The following is a 12,685-nucleotide window of genomic DNA, read 5'->3' as shown; positions in this document are numbered from 1 at the left end:
GATTCAGCTCCCAGCCACCCACGTCCTAACTCTAGGGGCATGGGCCACAACCCACGCATGTTGGAAACGAACTCAGTAAACATTAGTTGCCATCATTTTCCTCCTCCATCTTTACAGATAGGACAGCAGGGGCTTCTCATCCTTAACTTCACTTTCTTTTTGTCTATCTACTTTTTCCTATTAGTAACCTCTTAAGCTGAACAGCACAATAGTAAATATAATAAAACCAAATCTGTGCCTCTGATTATACCTCTTTATGGCCCCCTGAGTTTTGTTCTTCAGTCAGCCCCTGAATAGCAGGCAATGGTTAAATAGCAGGCAATGGTTAAATAGCAGGCAATGGTTGAACAGCAGGCAATGGTTAAATAGCAGGCAATGGTTTGGGGCTTTGCAGAGGTCACCTACTGCGTTCTGCACCCTCTCCGGTCATCACCCTGAGGAACTGGGCACCAGCTCTGTGAGATTTCCAGGTGGAGTTTGTAGAACAGGCAGCAGCAACTGGTCAGAGCCAGATGTGGCTCGAAGAGCAGAATCCGAGTGTGACTGCTTTGTAGAGAGATGGCATTCACTGAGCCCTCAGAGAGCAGCACAGTCAAAATAGCATCTCCAAAATTGGGCAAACTGAAATTTTAAAAATATGACAAAAGCGATCAACCATGGCAAGATGGCCAAATAGGAACAGCTTCAGTCTGCAGCTCCCAGTGTGAGTCACACAGAAGACGGGTGATTTCTGCATTTCCAACTGAAGTACCAGGTTCATCTCGCTGGGGCTTGTCGGACAGTGGGTGCAGCCCACACGAGTGTGAGCTGAAGCAGGGCGGGGCATCACCTCACCTGGGAAGTGCAAGGGGTAGGGGAATTCCCTTTCCTAGCCAAGGGAAGCGGTGACAGATGGTACCTGGAAAATCGGGACACTCCCACCCTAATACTGCGCTTTTCCAATGGTCTTAGCAAATGGCACGCAAGGAGATTATGTCTGGCGCCTGGCTCAGAGGGTCCCACACCCACAGAGACTTGCTCATTGCTGGCACAGCAGTCTGAGATCGAACTGCACGGCAGGAGCGAGGCTGGGGGAGGGGCATCTGCCATTGCTGAGGCTTGAGTAGGTAAACAAAGCGGCTAGGAAGCTTGAACTGGGTGGAGCCCACAGCAGTTCAAGGAGGCCCACCTGCCTCTGTAGACTCCACCTCTGGAGGCAGGGCAGCAGAAACTTCTGCAGACTTACACGTCCCTGTCTGAAAGCTTTGAAGAGAGTAGTGGTTCTCCCAGCACAGAGTTTGAGATCTGAGAATGGACAGACTGCCTCCTCAAGTGGGTCCCTGACCCCGAGTAGCCTAACTGGGAGACACCTCCCAGTATGGGCCATTTGACACCACATACAGCCAGGTTCCCCTCTGAGATGAAGCTTCCAGAGGAAGGATCAGGCAACAACATTTGCTGTTCTGTAATATTTGCTGTTCTGCAGCCTCCGCTGGTGATACCCAGACAAACAGGGACCGGAGTGGACTTCCAGCAAACTCCAACAGACCTGCAGCTGAGGGTTCCGGCTGTTAGAAAGAAAATTAACAAACAGAAAGGACATCCACACCAAAACCCCATCTGTTTGTCACCATCATCAAAGACCAAAGGTAGATAAAACCACAAAGATGGGGAGAAACCAGAGCAGAAAAGCTGAAAATTCTAAAAATCAGAGCACCTCTTCTGCTCCAAAGGAACACAGCTCCTCACCAGCAATGGAAGAAAGCTGGACGGAGAATGACTTTGATGTGTTTAGAAAACAAGGCTTCAGACGATCAGTAATAACAAACTTCTCCAAGCTAAAGAAGGATGTTCGAACCCATTGCAAAGAAGCTAAAAACCTTGAAAAAAAATTAGATGAATGGCTAACTAGAATAAACAGCATAGAGAAGACCTTAAATGACCTGATAGAGCTGAAAACCATGGGAGGAGAACTACGTGACACATGCACAAGTTTCAGTGGCCGATTCGATCAAGTGGAAGAAACAGTATCAGGGATTGAAGATCAAATGAATGAAATGAAGTGAGAAGAGAAGTTCAGAGACAGAAGAGTAAAAAGAAACAAACAAAGCCTCCAAGAAATATGGGACTATGTGAAAAGACCAAATCTATTTCTGATTGATGTACATGAAAGTGACGGGGAGAATGGAACCAAGTTGGAAAACACTCTTCAGGATATTATCCAGGAGAACTTCCCCAACCTAACAAGGCAGGCCAACATTCAAATTCAGGAAATACAGAGAACGCCACAAAGATACTCCTCGAGAAGAGCAACTCTGAGACACATAATTGTCAGATTGACCAAAGTTGAAATGAAGGAAAAAATGTTAAGGGCAGTCAGAGCGAAAGATCAATTTACCCACAAAAGGAAGCCCATCACACTAACAGCAGATCTCTTGGCAGAAACTCTACATGCCAGAAGAGAGTGGGGGCCAATATTCAACATTCTTAAAGAAAAGAATTTTCAACCCAGAATTTCATATCCAGCCAAACTAAGCTTCATAAGTAAAGGAGAAATAAAATCCTTTACAGACAAGCAAATGCTGAGAGATTTTGTCACCACCAGGCCTGCCTTATAAGAGCTCCTGAAGGATGCACTAAACATGGAATGGAACAACCGGTACCAGCCACTACAAAAACATGCCAAATTGTAAAGACCATCGAGGCTAGGAAGAAACTGCATCAACTAACGAGCAAAATAACCAGCGAACATCATAATGACAGCATCAAATTCACACATAACAATATTAACCTTAAATGTAAATGGGCTAAATGCTCCAATTAAAAGACACAGACTGGCAAATTGGATAAAATGTCAAGACCCATCAGTGTGCTGTATTCCGGAGACCCATCTCATATGCAGAGACACACATAGGCTCAACTACATGGAAACTGAACAACTGACTCCTGAATGACTACTGGGTACATAACAAAATGAAGGTGGAAATAAAGACGTTCTTTGAAACCAATGAGAACAAAGACACAACATACCAGAATCTCTGGGACACATTTAAAGCAGTGCATAGAGGGAAATTTATAGCACTAAATGCCCACAAGAGAAAGCAGGAAAGATCTAAAATTGACATGCTAACATTGCAATTAAAAGAACTAGAGAAGCAAGAGCAAACACATTTAAAAGCTAGCAGAAGACAAGAAATAACTAAGATCACAGCATAACTGAAGGAGACAGAGACACAAAAATCCCTTCAAAAAATCAATGAATCCAGGAGCTGGTTTTTTGAAAAGATCAACAAAATTGATAGACCACTAGGAAGACTAATAAAGAAGAAAAGAGAGAAGAATCAAATAGATGCAATAAAAAATGATAAAGGGGATATCACCACCGATCCCACGGAAATACAAACTACCATCAGAGCATACTATAAACACCTCTATGCAAATAAACTAGAAAATATAGAAGAAATGGATACATTCCTGGACACATACACCTTTCCAAGACTACACCAGGAAGAAGTTGAATCCCTGAATAGACCAATAACAAGTTCTGAAATTGAGGCAATAATTAATAGCCTACCAACCAAAAAAAGTCCAGGACCAGATGGATTCACAGCCGAATTCTACCGGAGGTACAAAGAGGAGCTGGTACCGTTCCTTTTGAAACTATTCCAGTCAATAGAAAAAAAGAGAATCCTCCTTAACTCATTTTATGAGGCCAGCATCATCCTGATACCAAAGCCTGGCAGAGACACAACCAAAAAAGAGAATTTTAGACCAATATCCCTGATGAACATCAATGCAAAAATCCTCAATAAAATACTGGCAAACCAAATCCTGCAGCACATCAAAAAGCTTATCCACCACGATCAAGTTGGCTTCATCCCTGGGATGCAAGGCTGGTTCAACATACGCAAATCAATAAACATAAATCCATCATATAAACAGAACCAAAGACAGAAACCACATGATCATCTCAAGAGATGCAGAAAAGGCCTTTGACAAAATTCAACAGCCCTTCATGCTAAAAACTCTCAATAAACTAGGTATTGATGGGACGTATCTCAAAATAATAAGAGCTATTTATGGCAAACCCACAGTCAATATCATACTGAATGGGAAAAAACTGGAAGCCTTCCCTTTCAAAACTGGCACAAGACAGGGATGCCATCTCTCACTGCTCGTATTCAACATAGTGTTGGAAGTTCTGGCCAGGGCAATCAGGCAGGAGAAAGAAATAAAGGTATTCAGTTAGGAAAAGAGAAAGTCAAATTTTCCCTGTTTGCAGATGACATGATTGTGTATTTAGAAAACCCCATCATCTCAGTCCAAAATCTCCTTAAGCTGATAAACAACATCAGCAAAGTCTCAGGATACAAAATCAATGTGCAAAAATCCCAAGCATTCCTATACACCAATCACAGACAAACAGAGAGCCAAATCATGAGTGAACTCCCATTCACAGTTGCTTCAAAGAGAATAAAATACCTAGGAATACAACTTACAAGAGATGTGAAGGACCTCTTCAAGGAGAACTACAAACCACTGCTGAACGAAATAAAAGAGGATACAAACAAATGGAAGAACATTCCATGCTCACGGATAGGAAGAATAAATATTGTGAAAATGGCCATACTGCCCAAGGTAATTTATAGATTCAGTGCCATCCCCATCAAGCTACCAATGACTTTCTTCACAGAATTGGAAAAAACTACTTTAAAGTTCATATGGAACCAAAAAAGAGCCCGCATAGTCAAGACAACCCTAAGCCAAAAGAACAAAGCTGGAGGCACCACGCTACCTGTCTTCAAACTGTACTACGAGGCTACAGTAACTAAAACAGCATGGTGCTGGTACCAAAACAGAGATATAGACCAATGGAACAGAACAGAGCCCTCAGAAATAATACCACACATCTACAACCATCTGATCTTTGACAAACCTGACAAAAACAAGAAATGGGGAAAGAATTCCCTATTTAATAAGTGGTGCTGGGAAAACTGGCTGGCCATATGTAGAAAGCTGAAACTGGATCCCTTCCTTACGCCTTATGCAAAAATTAATTCAAGGTGGATTAAAGACTTAAATGTTAGGCCTAAAACCATAAAAACCCTAGAAGAAAACCTAGGCAATACCATTCAGGACATAGGCATGGACAAGGACTTCATGTCTAAAACACAAAAACCAATGGCAACAAAAGCCAAAATTGACAAATGGGATCTAATTAAACTAAAGAGTTTCTGCACAGCAAAAGAAACTCTGCACAGCAGAGTGAACAGGCAACCTACAGAATGGGAGAAAAATTTTACAATCTACCCATCTGACAAAGGGCTAATATCCAGAATCTACAAGAACTTAAACAGATCTACAAGAAAAAAATCAAACAACCCCATCAAGAAGTGGGCAAAGGATATGAACAGACACTTCTCAAAAGAAGACATTTATACAGCCAACGGACACATGAAAAAATGCTCATCATCACTGGCCATCAGAGAAGTGCAAATCAAAAACCACAATGAGATACCATCTCATGTCAGTTAGAATGGCGATCATTAAAAAGTCAGGAAACAACAGGTGCTGGAGAGGATTTGGAGAAATAGGGACACTTTTACACTGTTGATGGGATTGTAAACTGGTTCAACCATTGTGGAAGACGGTGTGGCGATTCCTCAAGGATCTAGAACTAGAAATACCATTTGACCCAGCCATCCCATTACTGGGTATATACCCAAAGGATTATAAATCATGCCGCTATGAAGACACATGTACACATATGTTTATTGCGGCACTATTCACAATAGCAAAGACTTGGAACCAACCCAAATGTCCATCAATGATAGACTGGATTAAGAAAATGTGGCACGTATACACCATGGAATACTATGCAGCCATAAAAAAGGATGAATTCATGTTCTTTGTAGTGATATGGATGAAGCTGGAAATCATCATTCTGAGCAAACTATTGCAAGGACAGAAAACCAAACACAGCATGTTCTCACTCATAGGTGGGAATTGAACAGTGAGAACACTTGGACACAGGAAGGGGAACATCACACACCAGGGCCTGTTGTGGGGTAGGGGGAGCGGGGAGGGATAGCATTAGGAGATATACCTAATGTAAATGACTAGTTGATGGGTGCAGCACACCAACATGGCACATCTATACATATGTAACAAACCTGCATGTGCACATGTACCCTAGAACTTAAAGTATAATAATAATAAATAAAAATATGTCAAAAGTTTCAAAAATTGCCATATGATATTGAAGAAGCCCTGGCCACATCTCTGTGGGTGGCAGGCTTCCCTTTCTGTCCTGTGGTCTTTCTGTCCAGCTGGCCTTTCCCAGGTGGCCATCCTGGCTAGGGACAGGCTTCCTTGGTGGCCCTGGCTCTCTGGGATCCCCTGTAGTGTGTGCACCTTGGGATGCCCTCTCCACACTGTGGTGAGTCCCAGAGTCTGTGTGTACCCCAGGCCTGGATGGGCTGCCCCCTGTGCTCAGCAGGTGTGGTGGGCACTGCCCTGAGTGGACATGCTGGGCCATGCATTCACTCACCTAAAGGGCAAGACCCAGAATCTCCAGATCCTGGGATCTCTGCTGACCATGTCCTTCCTCCTTACACTTCTCCCACTGAGGGTTCCTCTTAGTGCAGGTCATTTACAGCTTCTGAGCTTTTCTCTAGGAGGTCATAAGTCCTTCCCTCTCTCCTCTTCTCCTGTTTTTATTCTGATTTGATGCATTGTTTTCATTCCCAGATATACAGTTTTTCAATTAACTACCAAATGGCTCCAATTCTTGTGAAGTTAAAGCCTTGGTTGCTTTTTCTGGTTGTTTAATGTGTGTTAGTTTGGATGCCTAGACAAGAAGGTAAATGTTTCAGGGGTGCTATGTTCTGAATGTGTCCCCCAGAGTTCATGTGTTGGAAACTTTTGGTATTTTTTTTTTTTTTTTTTTTTTTTTTTGAGATGGAGTCTTGCTCTGTCACCTAGGCTGGAGTGCAGTGGCGTGATCTTGGCTTAATGCAAGTGCAGACTCCTGGGTTCATGCCATTCTCCTGCCAAAGACTCCCGAGTAGCTGGGACTACAGGCGCCCGCCACCATGCCCAGCTAATTTTTTTTTTTTTTTTAGTAGAGACAGGGTTTCACTGTGTTAGCCAGGATGGTCTCAATCTCCTGACCTTGTGATCTGCCTGCCTTGGCCTTCAAAAGTGCTGGAATTATAGGCGTGAGCCACCATGCCCGGCTGGAAATTTAATTCCCAATGCAACAGTGTTGAGATGTGGGGCCTTTAAGAGGTGATTAGGTCATGAGGGCTTTGCCCTTGTTAATGCCATTATTTCAGGAGTGGGTCAGTTATTCAGAGAGTGGGTTCCTGCTAAGAGGATGAGTTCAGCCCCTTTCCCTTATTTCTCTCACTTGAGTACATGCTTGCTTGCCCTTCTGCCTTCTGCCTTCCCCTATGGGATGACACAGCAAGAAGGACCTTGCCAGATGCAGCCCTCTTGACCTTGGACTTCCCAGCCTCCAGAACTATAAGAAATAAATCTCTGTTCTTTATAAATTACCCAGTCTCAACTATTCTGTTACAGCAGCATAAAATGGACTAAGACAAAGAGCAAATACCTTATCTTTGCTTCTCTTTGATTTACCCTGGTAGGGCTCCTGGCATTGTAACGCTAGTTACAGGATTGCAACCTGAAACTCTCAACAAGTGATTTTCCCTTAACTAAACAACAGAAAGCCCTGCTTTCTCACAGGCCTCTCTGCTGTGCAGCACCTGCTGATAGCTTCTGGTCAGGAAGGATTGCTCAGGTGCCCATTGGTAACTTTCTAAGTTAAATTGGAGGTTCTAAATAATATGTCCTTTGAAAGGAGGTGACACTGCCCTTTCCATGGAGTGAGTGTACAGGGACAGAATCTTGTGGGAAGATAATGAGGTGGAGCAATTCCAAGATCTGCAGCCACTGTGAACTGATGGTGAGAGTGGAAGGACAGGCTGAACGTGCTTGAAATGCTGCATGCCCTGAGCCCCGAGCAGTTAGAAAGCCCTGGCAGTTGATGCGTGATGGTAAAAAGAGGCATCTAATTTGAATGACAGACATCCCACCTCAAATGGAAGCAGCTCTGTAAGGCTCTTCAGCACAAGAAGGGGCTGCCAGGTGGAGCTGGCTGTGCAGCTGTAGAGAGAAGGCTCTGGCTGATAGCATTGAAAGCAACCACACAGGAGAGGAAATGAAACCTAAATTCATGGAGATATTTGTAAGTTGTGTGCAGTATATTTACATAAGAATATCCAACTAAAACATCAGCTGGTAAGCCATTCAACTAAAGGCAAAGCTTTTTGAGTATGTGTATGTATGTGTGTGCACGTGTGCACGCGCATGTGTATAAATGCCTAGGGGAAAAAACTATAAGACTATTTTCCAAACTGTTCATAATGGTTAACCTTGGAGAAGGGAGGGAGGTTGGGGAAGTAAAGAGGAAATGCCTCTCAGTCAGGGTTCAGTAAGAGAAGCAAAACCACTGGGAGATATGTGGCCATCATCTCATTGGCCTTATTCAGCTGTGGGGGCTTGTTTCGCGTCTCTTTAGGGAAGTTGTATCTGCAAGTGATGCTGGAGCTTGCAGTCCACAGGGCAGGCGGTCAGGAAGGGGCGATGGATATAAACTGGGAGAGATCAAGATGTTGGAACCACCGAGCACAAGCTGGAGCCCCTGAGAATGGGCTAAAACTTGCATCAGTTCTTTTGCATCTGGCATGGGTGGTGTGGATGTCCTGCAGAAGCTGGGATCTTCGTCACAGAGCAAAACACAACCACCTGGCCTGGGATTCCAAGAAGCTGGCGGGGGATCCAGGGGAAGGAGGAGCAGTAGCAGGCCTAGCCGCTGCTTCATGCTAAAGACGTGAATCAGCAGATCAGCAAAAACATGCATGACCTACAAAATGGTGGTATTTCCTTTCCACCTTCCAAACCTCCCAAGAGTGTCTCTTGTGGTGCCCTCTAACCAGAAATATCCAAGAAAGGGAAGTTTGGGAAATGTAGTCCAGGCCAGCGTAACACATCCTGAAGCTATTTAGAGGAATTTTATATTTTCTTGTACATACTTCTGGGTTGTTTGAATCATTTTACAGTGTGACTGTATAAATGTGTTTCTGTGAATTAAAAAAGAGGTGAAATCATTTGATTAAAAAAATGGGCTAGGCGTGGTGGCTCATGCCTGTAATCCCAGCACTTTGGGAGGCCAAGGTGGAAGGATTGCTTGAGCCCAGGAGGTTGAGACTGCGGTGAGCTATGTATGATTGGGCCACTGCACTCCAGCCTGGATGACAGAGTGACACACCATCTTAAAAAAAAGAAAGGAAAAAAGAAAAAAGGGAAATAAAGCTCTTTTATCCAGTGAGGTTCAGAGTTTAGTTGTCTAGTGAACAGCCTACTGAGGTGAGTGGGAAATTTGGTCTTCCCCCACCTGGTCCCAGCACCATCCCCTCTCGCTGTGCTGATGTAGTCACCCGCTAACTGGCCTCCCTATTCCAGTCTGTTCCTGTTTCAGTCAGAGTGATTTTTTTTTCAGATGCAAATTGGATGTTGGTGTGTGTCTATTTAAAAATGCTCCAGTGGTTTTTATATTGCCTTTAGAATGAAATCATAAATCAACTCCTTACCCTGTTAACCCAGAAGTCTCTGTGATGTTCTCTCTCTGGGTTTCTCTCCATCTGCCTCTGTCTCCTCCGCACCCTTCCTCTCCCTTTCAGTGGTCACAGAGCCTTTGTGTGTGATAAAATTATCATGCATATAATAGTAGTTAAAAAGCTGTCCATTTATTGATTGCCTACTATGCCCCATGTCATGCTAGGTGCCTTGAGTCCATGCTCTTATTTAATATCCACAGCATCTCTAAGGGCATTTACCTGTCCCTAATTTTACAGAGAAGGGGGACATTGAGAAACATGCCAGAAGTCTTCCAGCTAGTAAGTGGCTCCACCAGGATCGGAGCCTGGATGTGTCTGACTCCCAAATCCATGAAGACAATATTCAGCAGCCATCCTATTAGCAGGCCTTTCTCCTTTCCCTGTCATGTTGTTTTGTGGTTGTGTAGCTTTCTTTTCCCTGGACAGTAAGCTGGAGGGAGGCCGGGATCTGATCTAATGTTTAATCACCTCCTGTACCTCGCAGAGTGCTTGAACGCGTCAGGTAATCACGCAGCATTTGCTGAAAGTATCCGTGTGCCAGGCTCTTGCTGAGTCTTGGAGTCGAGGCTAAGGTCGGGTGAACCCAACAGCACAGTTGCTGTCTCGTGGCGCCCGTGCTCTATAGTAGGGGAGATAACCTCACGCTGTGGTCACAGCTGTGATCGGGCTGTGGGGTTGCTGGGGAACATGTGAATGGGGTAGGGGGCGGTGAGAGTGGCCTTAGGCAGGAAGGAGTCCCACAGAGAGACATTTGGCCTATGACACATAGGAAATGTGAGTCTCTCGGAAGCATCAGCTTTGTCTCCCTGACTCCCTGTGGAGTTGTGCTTTGGTGCTTATCTGTGCTCCTTGGCCAGTAATGGAATAGATTGATCCTTCCCATCCTCACGCTTAGAAAAACTCAGCCCAGCACTACAGGCATCTTTGTACCCCATGGTAACAAATTATCCCTCCATCCCTTTGTCAGGCTGCCTGTCAGGCTGCGTGTTGTTACCCGAGCCCCCCTCCCCGCCTCCTGCCCCCACAACCAACTCCCAGGACGTGTCACTATTCCTTGACTTGTGCTTCTGGTTCCACCACTGCTATGGCCTGGTGGGACAACTGACTGGGAGCTTGGTATTTTCTCAGTTCCTAGGAATAGGTAGACACTTTTTATTGTTCATTTCTGGAGAAGGAAGGGGAGTAGTTTTCTTCGTTTTTAAGGAGACTGATAGCTTCAATTTGCTGGGAACTTACAACGTGCTGTACACTGAGCACATACTGTGTGTTAGGCGCTTTATGCTCACAAAACCCTTTGGGGCAACCCCATTCCAAAGATGAAGGCACTGTGGTGTCAGGAGGTTAATTTGTCCAAAGTCCCACAGCGCTCACTGCGTAAAAACTAGACGGTGATGCCTTCTAGAGGGCTCTGGTGCTCCACCTCGAGCCTCCAGCCTCCAGCCTGGAGGAGAAAAGTTTCCAAGGACAGCCACTGGAGCTACAACACTAGGCTTCCTGGAGTCAAGGCCAAATCCACCTGCCTATAGGGTAGGGATGGGGTGGGGAGGGAGTGAGTCCTCTGCTGCATGTACGCTTCTTCACTAACTGGTGATTAAAAGTGGGGGGCACATGGCCCAGCGCGGTGGCTCACGCCCATAATCCCAGCACTTTAGGAGGCCAAGGTGGGAGGATTGCTTGAACCCAGGAGTCTACCCAATAGGAAGCATGGCAAAACTGCGTCTCTACAAAAAATACAACAAAATTAGCTGGGCCTGGTGGTGCACACCTGTAGTCCCAGGCTGAGGCAGGAGGATCACTTGAGCCTGGGAGGTTGAGGCTGCAGTGAGCCGTGATCACACCACTACACTTAGCCTGGGTGACAGAGCAAGACCTCATCTCAAAAGAAAGGGGGAGGAGGCACAACCCTCACAGAGCACTCAGGCGCTCACCCCCTACTGAACACCATCAACTTTAAGAGTCTATTTGGAAGTCCGTCACCCACATTCCACTGTTTCTCTGGACAGTTTCTACCCTAGAGCCTCTTCCTGAGCCTGCCAGATTGGGAATAGGTTTCCTGGATGGGAGGCATCACTGAAGAATCAACTGCAAGTGGTCATCATTGCCTGAAAAAAGAATCTTTTTCTTTTCACAAGCCCCTGCAAAGACTATTTTAATAGTTATCTTCAGACCTGCCGTGGGCTGACTCTCACTCCCCCTGCCCTGCAGGTGCTGGGGCTCTTGCTGCTGCATCTACCCTTCTCCATTCTTCCCCTGCCCTCAAGTGTCAGAAATGGGGGAGGAAAGTTGGGTATTTAATATTCTTTGATGGAGTTTATAAGTATCCCAATTAGTCATTTTCCAGGATATCAAGCATTCTATACCTCATCTCACACTGCCTTACAGAGCTCAGTAAACACAAGGGCATGAATTCTTGACGGATTCTGGCTTTCTGATGTATTTTCCCCCAAGGTACTTAATCAAGGAATGTAAGTCATTTACCTTCTCCAGGCATCCTCCTCTTCTTCCCTGGAGAATGTTGTGAAGTCTTTCTCGTTTTTCCTTCCGCTTCTGAACCCTTTCAAGGACCGAGGTCTGTGCTGCAACGATCCAGAACTTTGCCCCTAGAAGTTGCTTTCTCCCCTAGCTGGGAGGGCAGAGCCGTGCTCTCAGCAGGGCTCCCAGGACAAGGCTGCATGTAGTAAACGTCTGTCTGTTGTGGTTTGTTCCAGAGCTGGTGATGTTGCTGGAGTGGTGGTCGGGCACGGAATGCACCATCTTCACGGACCCGCGCGCCTACCTCAAGTATGGGAAGGAAAATGCCATCGTGGTTCTCAACCACAAGTTTGAAATTGACTTTCTCTGTGGCTGGAGCCTGTCCGAACGCTTTGGGCTGTTAGGGGTAAGTCAGAAGTGCGTTCACCCCTGCTTCCCACATTTCTCTGGTTCAGCCCCACCACTTATCTTTTTGCTCCTGGTCATTCGGAACTCGCAGAAGAATCAACAAGAGTTTCTACTTGATGAAATGGTCCTAATAAACTGCT

General features: G+C 45.3%; 1 protein-coding gene across 5 annotated transcripts in view; it reads left to right on the top strand.

Annotated features, from left to right (window-relative positions):
* AGPAT4 (1-acylglycerol-3-phosphate O-acyltransferase 4) overlaps positions 1 to 12,685 on the top strand; it is a 190,621-nt gene that overhangs the window by 136,859 nt on the left and 41,077 nt on the right. For all 5 annotated transcript variants that reach the window (XM_055269013.2, XM_063623350.1, XM_055269004.2 and 2 more), the window contains one exon: positions 12,374 to 12,543. In XM_055269013.2, coding sequence (XP_055124988.1) covers positions 12,374 to 12,543 — 170 coding nt within the window. The remainder of the gene's footprint in view (positions 1 to 12,373; positions 12,544 to 12,685) is intronic.

This window comes from Symphalangus syndactylus, chromosome 2 (assembly GCF_028878055.3).
Source record: "Symphalangus syndactylus isolate Jambi chromosome 2, NHGRI_mSymSyn1-v2.1_pri, whole genome shotgun sequence".
In the NCBI taxonomy this organism is placed as follows: domain Eukaryota; kingdom Metazoa; phylum Chordata; class Mammalia; order Primates; family Hylobatidae; genus Symphalangus; species Symphalangus syndactylus.
Note: the sequence above shows the minus strand (reverse complement) of the source record. Positions and strands in the feature narration are given on the sequence as shown.